Genomic DNA, 17,500 nt, shown 5'->3' with positions numbered 1-17,500 from the left:
AGAGAGAGAGAGGCGGTGTCTGGATGTTTGCGTGCATTCTCGTATGTGTGCTTTTGTATGGACGTCTGTCCTCCGATGTTCTCAACAACCGTACATCCGACCGCCTAATCACTTGGTGGGTGTACTGCTGAGGACCCGAGGGCCGCAGGGCAGAGGGTGAAGTTGTTTGGATGAGCGGTTCTGGAGAAAGCTGCAGGCAGCGATACGGGAGGCCAGGCCGTTCCGGTCAGACACGTTCTGATCGGGCACCGCAGTGGTTGATACACAAGGGAGACAAGACAAGACGGCCTGTATGTTGTGAATCATTTTTTTAGTATATGCACTGCAGGTGACGTAGGAAAGAAACATAAAGATAGATAAGTGAGATTTTTAGTAGTTTGCGAATGTCTTCTTACTTGTCAAGGAAGGTAAAAAGCACAAGATAATGGGATGTCCTACCCCCCCCAGCTCCATATCTCTCTCTGGTTCCTCTGTTATCTTACCTGCTCTCTCTCGTGCGCAATCTCTCTCTCTCTCTCTCTCTCACTCACTTACTCACTCACTCGCGCTCTCTCTCTTTATCACTTTTTTTCTCGCGCTCTCTCTCTCTTTGGCTCTCTGTCTTGCGCTCTCTCTCTCTCTTTGTCTCTCTCTCTCTCTCCCTCTCTCTCTCTCTCTCTCTCTCTCTCTCTCTCTCTCTCTCTCTCTCTCTCTCTCTCTTCCTCCCTGAAATCCAAATTCAAAAAGCTTTATTGACATGACTATTGTGGTTAAACAAACAGTGTTGCCAAAACATTACAGTATTACAAATATGACGTTTATCAGGTTATACATGGTTCCTCTGTTATCTTACCTCTCTCTCCTTTTATGTTTAATGTTTATAAAAAGGAATTGTGCATCAACAAATGTTCTCGGAACTATTTAGCTCTCCTTTAGTATCTTTGCGCGTGCCTTTGTAGGAGAGCTAAACATTGATCGTCCTGTCAGCTCTGCAAAGACACATCCTTTGGTATCGTCTGGAAAACATCCTCCCGGAGCTAAACCATTCACCGCTGCCGTCTCCAGAATAGAACTAGGCCACGGGAACAGGGCGTAGGAGAGGCTATGTGTAGTGTTAAGGATCTGTATGGGGCTGCTGACATGGGAAACTACTTCCAGCTTCTATTAAACAAACACGCATTAGGCATGTGGCCCTTGGAAGGTGCGATAGTGTAAGGGGTCCGACTCCATGAATCTATGCATTTTTTATTGTCTGATGGGTGCATGGGACTGTGTGTGTGACTGTGTGTGTGTGTGTGTGTGTACCCGATTTAATGTGTATGTGTAAAGGCATGCATGCACTTATATGGTGAGCACGTCATCATTAATATGCAGGTATGTACGGTACGAACGAGTGCATGTGTAATTGTGTGTGTGTGTGTGTGTGTGTGTGTGTGTGTGTGTGTGTGTGTGTGTGTGTGTGTGTGTGTGTGTGTGTGTGTGTGTGTGTGTGTGTGTGTGTGTGTGTGTGTGTGTGTGTGTTAGGGATGGGCAAAATTATTCTTTTCCGGGAACTAGTTCTTTCAGTTCAGTTCACTATAACGATTCGTTTATTTGATTCGTTCGTTTTGATTCGTTCGTTACGTCAGATTACATCTTAAAAAAAATTTAAAATAAAAAAACTTTTTTTTATAATTTTTTTTTTTTTTAATTGGTCGTGGGTCCGGATAGGACTGTCAAGACCGCAGTCCGCCGTTTGGAGATGCTTTATAGTAGATGCTATATTTTATGTCAAACGTCCCACCAATATTTATACCACTTGCTTACTCTCTATATTTCATTCATGGTTTTACATTTATAATTTTATTTTACTTTACATTTAATTCTTCATTGTTCAGGCATTACAGAACTTGCATGGTCATAAATAAAAAATACGAACTGCAGTTTAATTTCTTTGTTTGTTCTTAAATTGACGTAGAATGGAGCAAAGACTCCTGGGATTGGGAAATGCGTTTATCCAATAAACAGATGGAGGTCAAGTCTATTTTCGAAAAAATGTAGGGGGATATATGAGTCGAATGGTATGACCCAAGATACGTCAGAGAGAGAAAGCGCGCATATTCGACGGTACCGCCTTGTCATTGGTTTACCCAGGTGCCATTCCAACACCATTGCAACCTCTCATTGGCTGAATCTTTGAGGAAGTTGTAGACTCAATCAATATAAGTCGCGGGGAGACGGAGCTCTGTTCGTTTGTATATTTTATTTACGTGACCATATGTTTGGTTTATGTTAAAAAAAAATAATCAAAGAACCAGTTCTTCTTGTTTTGGGGAACCAGTTCTTGTCGTTCACGTTCGGGATTCGTTCTTTGTAACGAATCAGTCGCGACCGACACATCCCTAGTGTGTGTGTGTGTGTGTGTGTGTGTGTGTGTGTGTGTGTGTGTGTGTGTGTGTGTGTGTGACTGGTTTGTCATATCCAATAGTGCATCCATGTGCAGGATCAGTGCGTGCACTTCCTGTCCGGTCACCACTCCTCCGCACGCCCGTCCAGGACTGCCCGTCCTCACATGGAGAATATGAAGAGGTGTGTTAGGTGGAGTGTAAAGGATTTGAAGTGAGAGAGAGAGACGGGTTGGAGTAGAAGAAGAAGGTGAGGGCCGATAAAACAGAAGACAGCACAACGCTGTTTAGAGAGATGAGTGGATGGGGTTGAGTGCCCACTGTTTGTTTTAGTAGTGGGGGAAGAATGTATTTACCCATTAGCTGAAAATGATCAAAAAAAATTGTGTATTCAACCAGGAGTTGAGATACGTTTTGAGTGTGCCAGTTAGGCCACTTTGTATGTAGACTACCATTCAAAAGTTTGGGGTCACTTAGAAATATCCTTCTAATAATAAGAAAATAACTGCTATTTTCAATGAAGATAACATTCAATTAATCAGAATCACAGTCTAGTCATTGTTAATGTGGTAAATTACTATTCTAGCTGGAGACAGCTGATTTTTAATGGAATATCTACATAGGTGCACAGATACCCATTTTCAGCCACCATCACTCCTGTGTTCTAATTCTACATTGCTTAGCTGATCGTGTTAAAAGGCTAATTGATGATTAGAAAACCCTTGTGCAATTATGTTAGCACAGCTAAAAGCTTTTGAATAAATGTTGGAGTTTTCATGGAAAACATGAAGTTGTCTTGGTGACCCCAAACTTTTGAACGGTAGTGTATTGTATTCGGCACCAACGGCCATTGATTCAATTCAATTATAGGCTGTAGATGATTAGTTCTATTTAATAAGACCAATTTCTGTCATCACAGCAGGCAGACATGCAGCAGACTCATCTGTGTTACTGCTGGATTGTTTCTCGTTCAAAAACCAGGCAGCATCGTGTGACTTTTAATTGTCTTCTCACTTCACTTGGATCACAGGCAGCGACATTCACGCCAAACCCAGCAACTATGTTCACTGTAGTCTCTTCCTCTTAATGGAGTATTGAACCATCACATTATTATGAATGCCAGTGAAAATAGTCTAGCCATAAACAAACCTGGCTGGTTTAATCTTGTTTTCAATCTCATTATTGTTCCTTCTTGTCCTAATGCTGTCATTATCCGATGTATTCCCACCCGCTATAGTGAAAACAGAAACAAGACAACCAGACTGAAGGGTTCAGATCCGGGCACAGGCTCACTATTCAGTCTGCTTAGGCTCTGTTCAAACGGCGGTATGTTAAAACTTAGGGGTTGGCATATAAATTACTCACACACACTCACACAGAACACACTTAACCATACATACACATGAATGAATGAACAGGGCCCGTGAAAACATGGAGCTCACGTACCGGCACATGATTGGACAATGGTCTGGGACAGTGACACTGTAATGAATCTCCTCCGACGTCTACACATGCTGTACCATGTCTGTGTGTTCTCCCGGGTACCTCTGCCTCTCCTCCTTCCAGGGTTACATAAGCTAATTGTCTCTTGATTTATAAAACAGGTGCAGCCCGGTAGGCCTAGGGATTTGTCGTTTTGTGTGCGTGTGTGTGTGTGTGTTTGTGTGTGTATGTGTGTGTGTGTGTGTGTGTGTGTGTGTGTGTGTGTGTGTGTGTGTGTGTGTGTGTGTGTGTGTGTGTGTGTGTGTGTGTGTGTGTGTGTGTGTGTGTGTGTTTTTGTGTGTGTGTGTGTGTGTGTGTGTTTTTCTGTTTTCTGTTTCTGTTGAGTGATTGAGTGAGCTTGTATGTGTGTGCGTGTGTGCGTGCAAGTGCGTGTGTGTGTGTGTGTGTGTGTGTTTGTTTGTATGTGTATGTGTGAATGTGTGAGTGCATTTGTGTGTATGTGTGCTTGTTTGTATGCATATATGTGTGTAACTTTTGGTCTGTTCTTTGTTTCCTGTCCCGGCATGCAAATCAATCCACCTCACCCTCCTTCCTCCTCATCTTCCTCCTCCCACCCTCCTCCTCCCATTGGAGAGCACAGTAAATGGATGTGGGTTTGCTGGGATGAGAGTGAGGTCGGTTCGTGGCGGAGAGAGAACATTATAATCCATACATATTTAACGGCACCATTGTTGAGGCGTGCGAGGCAAATCTCATTACATCTATTCTGGGGATTTCCTTCCTCCTATATTTCTTTGGGTCTGCATATGAGAAAGAAAAGAGCGACAGCTAATCTGTGGATGCACATTGGACAGCCTTGATGGGCAGCGCATATAGGACACTGGGACTCATTATTTTTGCTAACTGTTCTGAGCATCCATATTGACAGCAGATGACAGAATGACAGTAACAAAGAAGGAGAGGGTATGTGTGTGTGTGTGTGTGTGTGTGTGTGTGTGTGTGTGTGTGTGTGTGTGTGTGTGTGTGTGTGTGTGTGTGTGTGTGTGTGTGTGTGTGTGTGTGTGTGTGTGTGTGTGTGTGTGTGTGTGGATGCTTGCGTGCGTTTCATTAAGGGTGTGAATGAATGAATGAATGAAAGTACCGTTCTTTCTTCTGATAGCGGAACAGGAGATGGAGTCCTGGCTGAGGATGTTTCCTGACATGCGCCCCTTGGGGACACCAACCACTGTACTTCCTGTTAAAGGAGCCTTCATAATATTGACAAGCAGGCATCTCCCATGATGGGCCCCTGTCTTCTGCCGGCCCCTAAAGTGAACACATGAGAAGATGACAAGACTGTCAAACCGCAAGTGCTACATAAGAACTAATTGTTTCATTCAGTTCCATTTAAACAGCCATCGCTGTAGGCAACGATAAAACAAACTATTCTTTCTACGTTCCATCAGAGATTTTTGATCCAGACTCTTTGATCCAAAGCGACGGTAGACTGCGGACGTTGGTGTTCACCGTTTTAAACAGTAGAAATGGCGTGTCTGGGCTCACAACGTCAGTCTGCATCAGTGTGTCCTCCCAGACCCCCCCTGAGTCCTGTCACCGTGGCAGCATCTCACATGCTGAGGGATGGCGTGCAGGCTATTCATCTCAAACTGTTTCTGTCTGCGTGTGTCGGATGGTGTGTGTACACATGTGGTGTGTGTGTTTGTGTGTGTTTTAGAGATCGATTGTGCGCGGCGATAACCGCGACTCTGTCATCGAGATAGTCACCACCGTGACTGAGTTGCTGTTGCAGCTGCAACAATTGTTCAGTTATGCAAGTAGATCGTGATTTATTTCACTTCTCCATTACTTCCGTATATATTTACAACACTTGGTGAAAGAATGCCAGGAAGGAGGGGCCAGTAGGTCGCGGGGAACTAACTAGCACCAGTGTAATTGCTGGAATTGAAAATAAAGTCCATTACCCAGATACTATCAGTCCTCCAGTCTTCTGACTGTTGAAGAACTTCACAAGGTGGAAGCCAGCTCCCCTTCCCTTCACCTCTCTCCCCCCCTCCCTCCCTTCCCCCTCCCTCCTTTCCTCCCTCCCCCTTCCCTCCTTTCTCCCCATGTCTCCTAATCTCCTGATCTTCTCGTCTGTTACCCATCGCTGATACTGTTTCTTTCTCTGTTCCAGTGTTTCACTCCTTTCTGTTCAGTGCTCCCCGGTGCCTGAGCAGCTCTGAGCTGCAAGGCGGTGTTAATGGCACTGGGTGGGTTATCACTGCAGCGAGACACTGAGAGACATGGATAATTATTAGCGTATTATAGCGAAGAGAGAGGGACTTAATCTCGTTTATTGATAAAAAAAAATCGCATTGGTTGGAATTATTATTTGGTAATCCCAACGTTCTACTTGGTTGGTTTTTATTATTTACAGGAAGGCAGTTGGGCGATTTTGACTCCCGGTATTGTAATTTACAGAAAGATGAACTCTCTTTTATGAAGCAATTGTGCGTCATCAATACATTGCAAAAAGTTCCATCGATCATCCTCCCTCACTCAAACAACCCCTTTACATTCATGTTTAGGCTTTATCTGACATTCAGTCAGTCTTCATTGGGCTTATCAAACTCATGTGGTTCATCATCATTTCTAGGGCCCACTTACTAGTTACTTATTAGTAACTATATACTTCTATACACTTATTAGTTCAATGAATTCACCCGACCCGGCGCTCTCACACCATACAGCCCTGCTTCACGGTCCTCCAGTATACTGCATCACGTAGCGGGCCCGGCCCCGGGCCCCCGCTCGCAGGAGCGGCTCCCCCTGGAGGAGCCATGACAGAGGCTCCAGTGTTGGGAGCGCGGGGCTGCGCTGGCCGCGATAAGCAGTTCAAAAGACGGCGGCGAGGCTCCTAATTGGCTGCCGGCCCCCAGTCGGCCCTCGGTCGTCTCGTATAGAACAGGGCACAAGCCACCGTCGCTCGCCCATCGCCACGCGGATTAACGGGAGACAGGGGGAGAGAGAGAGAGAGAGAGAGAGAGAGAGAGAGAGAGAGAGAGAGAGGGAGAGAGAGGGAGAGGGAGGGAGAGAGGGGGGGGGAGGGAGAGAGGGAGGGAGAGAGGGAGAGAGGGAGAGAGAGAGAGAGAGAGAGAGAGAGAGAGAGGGAGAGAGAGAGAGAGAGAGGGAGAGAGAGGGAGAGGGAGGGAGAGAGGGGGGGGGAGGGAGAGAGGGAGAGAGAGAGAGAGAGAGAGAGGGGGGGGGGGGGAGAGAGGGAGGGAGGGAGGGAGAGAGAGAGAGAGAGAGAGAGAGAGAGAGAGAGAGAGAGAGAGGATATGAGGCAGAGAATAGGGGGGGGCTCAAAGATGAAGAGAGAATGAATATGAGAGAAAGGGAGACGGCACAAGAGACAGTTGGAGAAGGGGAGGAGACTTATTATTGTCATTAAGCTGGGGAGGATGAAAGGGGGGGGTGGTGGTGGGGGGAGGTCTTAATGCATGTGGGGGATGAGGAGAGAGGTGTTGCAGTTTGATGTCAGGTCCGGAAAGGGACCTCTGAACGACCTGTCACAAACACACACACACAGACACACACACCCACATGCACACCCACACGCGCACACTCGCACACACACACACACACACGCAAGCACACACTCACACACACACACACATGCACACAGGCGCGTATTCACACACCGACTGACGTATGAACTCTAACAGATGCAGTGCAAGTGAGCAAAGAGAGAGTGAGAGAGAGGGAGAGAGGGAGGGACTCAGAGGGAGAGAGAAAGAGGGAGGGAGAGAGAGAGAGAGAGAGAGGGAGGGAGGGAGAGGGAGAGAGACGGAGGGAGAGAGAGGGAGAGAGAGAGAGAGAGAGAGTGAGGGAAATAGAGGGAGGGAGGGGGAGAGAGAGAGAGGCAAATAAAGGGAGAGAGAGAGGGGGAGGGAATTCTCCGTGGACTCCAGTCCTCTGGCTGCACTCTCCATCCATAGCGCCGCATCTAAGATGTTCTCTTCCCTTTCATCTCTCCTCTCCCTCCTTCCTCTCCTTCCTTCCTCTCTCTCCTTCCTCTCTCTCCTTCCTCTCTCTCTTTCCTCTCTCCTTCCTGTCTCTCCTTCCTCTCTCCTTCTCTTTCTCCTCTTCCTCACTTCTTCCCTCTTTCCTATTTTCTCTCTCTTCTTCATCTCCCCTCTCTCATTCATCTCTCTCTTCTCTCGTACTCGTATCTCCTTCCCTCTTTCCCTCTCTCTCTCCTCCTTCCCTCTCTCCACTCTTCTCCTTGTCACTAACTTGCTCCTTCCCTCTTCCCTTCCAGTCCTCCTAGCTATTACACCTAAATTGCGGGTGTTGTTACAAATTGAGATGCCTGGACCCGAGGAAAGTGGTGGTATCCAACTGCTGCCAAATCGCCCAAATCACCACAATTTGCCTCCATTGCAGTTGAAGTGACTAGCGTCTGCTTTCTGCGTGAGCTTATCTTCAAGTGTTGTGTAACGGCGTGGAGGCACAGAGGAGGAGAGGATGGCTTCCATCATCTGCTGTCGGAGGTTTTTATTCTTGAGGTTTTTGTCCTTTTATTTCCTCAGCAGTGGCTTTGAGGCTTTGAAGCCGAGTGTGTTCTGCCCTGTGTTTCAAATCCTCCCCTCTCCTCCTCTCCACTGGTCTCTCTTTGAGCCGTCCCCGCCTCTCTCTCTCTCTCTCTCGCTCTCTCTAGGGCTCTTTGTCTCGCTCTCGCTCTCTCAATCTCTTTTACTCATGCTCTCTCTCGCTATCTCTTGCTCTCTCTCTCACCCTCCTGATCTCTCTCTATCGCACTCTCTCTGTCCTGTCCTCACTCGCTCTCTCACTCTCAGTCTCTCTCTTCCGCTCGTGCTCTCCCTCTCGTTCACTTTTTCTATCGCAATTCAGTTCAATTCAAAAGAGCGTAATTGGCATGGAAAATAAACATGTACCTTGCCAAAGCGGTCACAGAAATAAAACAAGAAAAATTGGTTGGTGCCAACATTAGATTCTCTGGTCATCAATGAGGAGGAAATACTTCTCTCTGGAAACTGAACCATCTGCATTATTACCTTGATCCATGCCTTTATTTTTAAGTTTTATCATTAGGGTTTGAGGTTCAGGAGAGACCCATATTTAAACTGAATGATACTCCAGCTCCATCCATCTTAATCCAAAGCCCTTTTTTTTGCTTGAACATGACAGTTAACAACATATATATCTGGAAGGGTCACATTTTTCTTAGTTTTAGACAATACAGTGTATTAGTACAGGTAATGATATAATTGATTGTGCTTTTGTATGCAGGCCAATATGTACAATAACGTATGGATCGTATATTTTCGACGTATACTATTCTTGATTCTTGAGATACTGTCTGACCTGTGAACACGAAGATGCCTCAACCCACTAATGCGCTCACCATTTAGGTTTCAGTTCCAGATTTGTTCCCAGCAGCTTGTCCCCCTCTCTCCTCCAGCCCTCCTTTCTGTCTTCATTCACGGCCAAACATTAACAACAGCGAGCCACCACCAGCCAGCGGCCTATCATCTATCTATCCATCTATCCATCCATCCCTCCCTCCCTCCCTCCCTCCCTCCCTCCCTCCCTCCCTCCCTCCCTCCCTCCCTCCCTCCCTCCCTCTATCTATCTATCTAATCTCTCCTCCCCTCCCCCCCCCAGGCCAGCCCTTCAAGCTGGACCCCAAGACAGCCCACAAGAAGCTGCGTCTGTCCAACGACTGCCTGACCATGGAGAAGGACGAGAGCTCGCTGAAGAAGAGCCACACCCCCGAGCGCTTCAGCGGCACCGGCTCCTACGGCGCCGCCGGCAACGTCTTCATCGACAGCGGCTGCCACTACTGGGAGGTGCTGCTGGGGGCGTCCACCTGGTGAGGGAACACGCACGCACGCACGCACGCACGCACGCACGCACGCACGCACGCACGCACGCACACACACACACTGCTGGGGGCGTCCACCTGGTAAGGGGAACACACAAACACACACACACACTGCTAGGGGCGTCCACCTGGTGAGGGAACACGCACGCACGCAGGCGCACACACACACACACACACACTGTTGGGGGCGTCCACCTGGTAAGGGAACACACACACACACACATGCACACACACTTAAACACACACACACATACAGACACACACACATGCTGCTGGGGGCGTCCACCTGGTAAGAGAACACACACACACACACACACACACACACACACACACACACACACACACACACACACACACACACACACACACGCACACATACACACACATACACACACACACACACAGACACACACACACACTAATACACCCACAGAGACACAACTATGCCCACACATACGCATGCATACATGCACACACACACACACACACACACACACACACACACACACACAAACACATACATATGTCCTCAGGCGCACCCCTAGTGTAGCTCGTAGCTCGGTAGACATATGATCAACCCCAAAGTCTACGTAACCGTGTTGGGCCTTGTGAAGCTAAACCAGCTCAAGCTGCTGTCAACGTTTCAGGCAGAGACACATCCAAGAGCGTCCAAGTCAGAGCCGTCTTTGATATCGTAGCAGCTAGCTGCTAGCAGCTAACTGGTGTCAACTCTCTAGATCGCGTCAGTCAGGGTGTGAGACGCGATGGCTCATGGGTCGCATCGTAAAGGGGAACTCGAGATGATCGCGTCATTGTCTACTTTGACCTGTAATTAATACCAAGGACAGTTCCTCATGACTATTTAAAACAGCCGACCGTGTCTAGACCAGTATGGCTATTTGTCATTGAAACATTGATTTGATGCAACATCATCTACAATGACCAAAAGGGTTTCCAGGTTAGTTCCTATGTTTGAAAGTAATGTTTAACGCTTTAAAGACACATTGCTGTTTAGGTAGCAAAGACACACTACTACAAAAACTAGTTTTTTATTCACATATACTTACCATGTTTTATTGCATAGTGGAAACCTACCTTTTAAATTTAATTATTCATCTCAGCATAAATTCAGCAATTCAACCACAAGTTAGAATTTCTTTGAAGTAGGAAGTGTGTGGGCGTGGGTGGGAGGGAGGGGGTGGGAGGGAGATTGTGTATGCAGGGGAGCCAGTAAAAATGAGGCCCCCGCATACTCCACATCAATTACCCCCCCTCCCAACACACACACACACACACACACACACACACACACACACACACACACACACACACACACACACACACACACACACACACACACACAAGTTATATAACCTATAACCGGCTCTTCCCAGGCATTTCATTAATCATGTCTGTCTTCATGGAGTTGTATTCTACTTACTTTCCTGTTTCCTCCACTCACTCAGTCACGCAGATGTATTACTGAGTGTTCCTCTATCAAGGAATACATATGCATTTATTCCGAGGGTTGACAGATAATCACTACCTTTTGAACCCAGGCTAGCGCCTGCCTTCTTTGCCGACAGCGGTAACGTGAAGATTAAATAGTTTAGTGTCTGTTACCTCGGGGGGAGTCTGATAAGCATATGTGGTTGCGGGAGTTTGCTGAATCATAAGCTATGGATGTTTTATGGTACATTTTTTATGGAAAAACTTTGAATGGTAAAATGGAAAACGATTTTGTAAAGTGGTCCACTTAAAGGGTTTGGCTGGTTTGTTAAGACCCGTGTTCATTTCTGACATGAGATGTAAATCCTCAGTGAGAAAAGTCTGAATTCTGAGCTGGGTTATGGTGCTATCCGTTTGTATGGTACACCGGTGTGTCCGACCCGCTCTAGCGAGAACGTGCCGTAATTTCCTGGCTTGCAGCACTAATAGCGTTCCCGTTTCTCATTGGCTAGTCATTGTTATTGTTAGTTACATTAGCCTCTTTAGCAAACCAGCTCAAAAACAAACAACACAACTTTACAATGTATTGCACGCACAGCAAGACCCTGCAATGCATAAATTGGTGACCGGAATAAAGTAGCAATGTAATCAAGAGTGTAAGAGCATTTGAAATCAACATTAAAATGACAAACGTGGTACAAATACAAAGTATATAATTCACTTCACGCCACAGTTATTTTAGTTGTCTAGTCGTACTGTCAGCTTCACTGAACTCGGTATGCTCTCAGAACTACGAGTGGGAAGGTTTATACTACGACCAAAAGGGGGCGTGCCTCCGTGAAATGACGCAAGAAAGCTGGGAGATTTACACCTTACGACTTGTACTGTTGGACGTACCATACAAAATGGATAGCACCTTTTCTGTGAAGGTATTTTTAAACTGATTTGAACACAGAGTACCGTATTTTCCGGACTATAACTCGCGTTTTTTTTGTAGTTTGGCTTGCCCTGCGACTTATATTTCGAAGCGACTTATATGCCAAAATTGTGCGTACATAATCCTCGGCCGCAAGATGGCACCGTCATTCATTAGGCCTACAACTGAACGCTGCAAGCCTACTGCACCACCGAATAAATTATATTCTCGTCGTCATCGTCCTCAATGTCCTCCGGTTCAACCAAAGCTACCCCAGCCTTAGCTGCAATGTTGTGCAACATAGCTGTCACACATATCACAGCGCATGACTTGGCCGGCGAAAACTGGAGCCCTCCGCTGGACTTGTGAAGGCATCTACGCTCAGGTTTAGGACCGCGGCGCATACGCGTCCGGTGGAATCCCGGTGTCACTGAATTCGGTATACTCTCAGAACTACGAGGGACCGACACACCTATATTGCTATTGCAATTTTATTCAGTCTCTCCAGACTAAACGTTCTTGTTTAAATGTTTAAAAATAAATGCGACTTATACACCGATGCGACGTATATATGTTTTTTTCCTCGTCATGGAGCATTTTTTGACTGATGCGACTTATACTCGGGAGCGACGTATAGTCCGGAAAATACGGTAAGCATTCTGTGTTTACACTGCCCACAGACTGAGAGACAGACTGAGCAGTTAGATCTCTAGAATGTTAAATGTCCTGATCTTGAGCACGCTGGGGAATTTTGGATCGAATTTTGGTGACCTTCTTATTGCTTTGACCCACCATTTGCAATGCGCTGGCTCAGTGGGGAACAGGGAAAGTGGTGTTCAGTTGACAGTCTCGTTCGACACACATTATTACAAGCGCGAACTGAGCAATTCACTTTGAGTCTGAAGTGAATGTTTTTGCTGTGTTCAAATCAGTTAAAAGGAAAACACCATCCTGCTCTTACCCTCCAGATCCACTGAATTGATGCTCTCCATTTAGAAATCTGAATCATCACTGCCTATAACCCAGCCAGTATATTTGCACAGAATTTGAACCGTGTGTAAAGGTTTGAAAAGGTGTGGATTTGTTAGTGTGTGGGCACTGTTGGAGAAAGCTACCTTGCCTTTGGCAGTTAATATGTTCAGATTTAACTGAGACAAAACCAAGATACAACTATAGGAGCTGCTAAACACTAGTTTGTCTGATTTCACAGTGCGCCTGCACGCTGAGAATCGGTGAATTCTACCAAAATCCGGTAGTACATTTACATGTCAACATTGACAATGTCCCCAATGTAGAATGGGTTCTTAGTAAACAAATCCAAACCGTGGCGTCTTTTTGATCGTGTTAAAACAAAATAGGGATAGCAGACGCAAAATGGGGCTCGCGAGACATTTGTCGACCTAGAAATCCATTCACAGGACACAGACAGGCCTGGTGTGTAATCTCTCCTCCTCCCCCCCCCCCCCCCCCCACCCCCCTCCCTGCAGGTATGCCATCGGCGTGGCCTACAAGTCGGCGCCCAAGAACGAGTGGAGCGGCAAGAACTCGTCATCCTGGGTGCTGTCGCGCTGCAACAACAACTTCACCGTGCGGCACAACGGCAAGGAGATGCAGGTGGAGGCCAGCCTGCAGCTGCGGCGGCTGGGCGTGCTGCTGGACTACGACAACAACTCGCTGGCCTTCTACGACGCCATGAACTCCCAGCACCTGCACACCTTCGACATCTCCTTCCTGCTGCCGGTGGCGCCCACCTTCATGATCTGGAACAAGTCGGTGATGATCCTGTCGGGGCTGCCCGTGCCCGACTTTGTGGACGGGGGAGCGCAGGACCAGCAGGAGCAACAGCACCTGCAGCACCATCAACAGCACCAGCAGCAGCAGCAGCAGCAGATGGGGCTCTGCCGGCAGGAGTCGCCCTACGTCTCGGGGATGAAGGCCTGCCACTGAGAGGGCGGGGGGAGTGTGGGGGGGGGGAGCCATGTGACGAACACCGACCCCTGATCCCCAGCCACTCCCCACCCAAACCCCCACCCACCTCCCCCTGCGCACCTCTCCTATCCCGGGGTCGGACTGTGTTGGAAAATTAGGGTGTCTTTGGGATTATTGCGGAGAGCAGATCCTTGTTCACCATGTTTCGTGTGGCCCCAACTCTCTCTAACCTTCTGGGAGGTCGGTTGGAAGCAGAGAGCTGAAAGACGTGTGCAGCGGGCGGGGTGCGCGGTCGATGCTATTAGCTGGTTTCCGTCCGACACTGGAAACCCATCACATTGAGGTTCATATGTGGGAAGTTTTATTTTCTTCTCGTGTAAGCAGCCACGCACACGCAGGAGTGAAGAGCTGACCTGCAGTGGGCAGCGGAAAACCCGGTTCTTTGGATTTTAATTATAATTGGATGATTCGTTTTTCAAAAGATTATGTTAATAACAAAAAATATCCACACTCCAAACCCCAGAAGCCGGACTGAAGACCAGAGTCTAGCAGCATGAGCAGAGTCAGCGGGGGGGTCCCGGCAGACCGCGGGGGGAACACCAGGACTGGAACGGCTTCTCCACTTGTACTTATGCAAAAGTTGTCGCTTGTTATTTTAAAACATTTAAAAAGAGAAAAGAATCAAACCGTGTTTAACTTGTATCAGTTGACCTTATTAATCGCTATGCCTGACTTATCGATATGGGATATGCTTTGATCTTGTGAATTAAACACATAACAGAAAATAAGCCGTTGGCGTTTTGGTAGTGCCTTCTTTAAAGCCTACTGCAAGTCAACAGCTTGAACTGAGGCCAGCCATGAACCTACAACACATGGTGTCAGAAAGGGAATCACATTGTGTTCCTCTGCAGAAACTTAAATCTTGGCTTGTCTTATTTTGGGTGGTTGGTTTTTAGAGTGGCCCAGTTTAACAGTTGACCATTTCCGAAATGCTCTCGGACGTGACTAACCCTCTTGTATCATAAGAGATATATTGGAGAATTGAAAAGTGTTGATTATTTATGAAGACATACAATGCTTTTTATTGTTCATCCCAGCATGTCCATGATGCACTTTTTTTTTTGACATGGGAATATTTCCCTGGAGTTTGGTCAGAAGTGAGGGGAACAGATCACATCTTGCTCTTCCGCTCGTTGTATTGAAACCCGTGTATGCGTTCCCTAACACAGAGAACACAGAAACACGTGTCCTCTCACATCTGTAGTTGTTGTGTTTTTCTTCCCCAGTCCATTTGTTAGCGTGATAAAGCTATGGTGAAAGACACACGTGTTACACACTAGAGTCACGTGCTGTTGTGCTTGGCGGACGAAAGGGACTCACACTCTTTTTCACATTGGGTTCATTTAAAGCAATAAAATCCCCTGGTGACGAAGCAGAAATGTTTGATTACTCTGGATGAAACTGACCAAGTGACCGAACCTTCCCTCATTTGTTCCCTCGCCACAAAAAATGTGGTTCTTTTGACATGAAAGGGATATGAATGGGATGTTATTTATGTTATTTTTCACCATGCTAAAAAGGGATGACACAAGAGAAATATTGGGCAAAGAAACAACCTGTTGACTTTGACACTGTTCAGGGAAGACCTCGATCTCATGAATAGGTTTGCCAAACATTTATTCACACAAACCAACACATGCACTCGACCTTGTCGCAATGTTGCATGGTACACATTATAAGATGCCACACAAAGTACACTGGGGAGAAATCTTAGGAACATAACTTATTTTTCGAGTTCACCGAAGCCTGTCTTTATTGCACTTCCTAGAGACCGTAAACACACTCAGCCCTTCTTCAGTCAAACAGCCGTTGCTAACTTTACGGTTTACGTCAGCTCTCTGGCGTGGGGGTCGTGACCTCTGCCTGGTGTTTGAATCCAGGTAGTAGTCGGCTCAGATCGAGACAATCAAAAGTGTAATTATTATAGAACATGCCTCACTGTTGTAGGAACGCTGCGTGGAGAATGGAAGAGAGGCACGCTTGTGTGTGTGTGATGTTTGGGCTTCAGCGCGCCATAACATTTCCCTCCCTCTCTCTTTGACGCCATGTGTAACACATCGCCCCCACAGACACTTTATGACACTACTGATGATAAACACACACACGGTGCTCCCTACTGATGCCAGCTGGCGTTTAGAGAGTGGTTTCTTCTTTTAAACGATGTACGCCCCTGTTCTCATAGTCTGCTTCACAGGGTGGCCTTTATTTTATCATTTTATTTTGAAATATTGTATTTTTATTTTTATTGCCGTTATGCAGAAACGGTCACATCGATGCATTTCCTTTGTGAGTGTGCGTCATGGCTCCACCCTGGAGGTTGTTCTCCTGGTCTGACCTGCAGCCGGCTAAACCCCGTCCTAGAGAGAGTTTGGTTAAGGACACCGGTGTCCAACCTTCCGTGAGCTGATCAAGCGATTCCGTCACATCGCCCGAGAGCTTCAGCCAATCACGGCCTGTGCTCATAGGTCAAAGTTGGCTCTCGTACCGATTGATGCTGTAACAGCCTGGGGCCAAGCTTTATTTATTTTTTCAAATGTTTTCTCCTTCCTTTCTGCCCGGATGGTCAGACATTACGTACCTGACTCACCCTTCAATCCGGGGCCCGTCGTGTTTCCACGGCGACTTGACTGATCTGAAATGACAACTCAAGTCATCCGTGTGGTCGGCAAAGCCGCGCTCCGGGGGTCCCGCCCGCCCCACTGCCCCCGCTGGCCCGAGGGCCCTCAGTGGCAGGGGTCAGCGGGACGCCTGGCCCTCTAAACTCCGACCGGACGGCTTGGGGTCGGGCCGTCGAGGATATTCACACGACAACGTAGAGATCTAAATGTACTCCACATTCATATGGGGTAGTTTGCAGTGTTTTGGGGGCTCTTTTTGTTTTGGTGTCACACCTCACAGTACAATATGATATATACATAGTGAATGACTTTCCCTAGTTTTCCACCCCTTGTAGTGCAGTGTAATTCCTTAGAGGCAATGCAATAGATTCTTCCACCAACTCCCAGTTGTTTTTTTATGGGCAGGGGCGGGGGGGGGGTTTTTGTGTACTGTGGGGAATCATTTTTTACGACTGAAAATGAAAATGGGCTTCTCTACCTTCGGGAATCGAACCTCTGTGAGCAGCACACAAAAAAAGGCGTGGGGTAAAAATACAGGGTGTTGGGCTCTCGAGAGGGCTTCTGTTTGACTATAGAATAGAAATACTTTCAGCCAGAGAGTAATGTAAATCATAGGGGGGATAAATATATATTATATATAATAAAAAATGTATGATATGCGAGAAATATATATACATCTATATCTATATATAGATATATAGATATAGATATAGATAGAAATGAACCAATGTTATTTATGTGAATTTAAAGTCCAAATAAAAGTCTGAACCCTAACGATGTGTTGTGTGTTCTTGGCTCTGGGTTAAGGGTCACACTTCTTTAGACACATTTGTAT

At 46.8% G+C, this 17,500-nt stretch overlaps 1 protein-coding gene across 2 annotated transcripts in view; it reads left to right on the top strand.

Moving 5' to 3' along the window:
* Positions 1 to 17,449, top strand: part of mid2 (midline 2) — a 94,399-nt gene extending 76,950 nt beyond the window's left edge. For both annotated transcript variants that reach the window (XM_056599856.1, XM_056599857.1), the window contains exons 10-11: positions 9,474 to 9,681; positions 13,546 to 17,449. In XM_056599856.1, the coding sequence (XP_056455831.1) occupies positions 9,474 to 9,681; positions 13,546 to 14,005 (668 nt within the window). In that variant the 3' untranslated portion in view covers positions 14,006 to 17,449. The remainder of the gene's footprint in view (positions 1 to 9,473; positions 9,682 to 13,545) is intronic.
* Positions 17,450 to 17,500: the final 51 nt, after the last annotated feature.

Source organism: Gadus chalcogrammus, chromosome 10 (assembly GCF_026213295.1).
Source record: "Gadus chalcogrammus isolate NIFS_2021 chromosome 10, NIFS_Gcha_1.0, whole genome shotgun sequence".
In the NCBI taxonomy this organism is placed as follows: domain Eukaryota; kingdom Metazoa; phylum Chordata; class Actinopteri; order Gadiformes; family Gadidae; genus Gadus; species Gadus chalcogrammus.
This window is presented reverse-complemented; position numbering and strand designations above follow the sequence as displayed.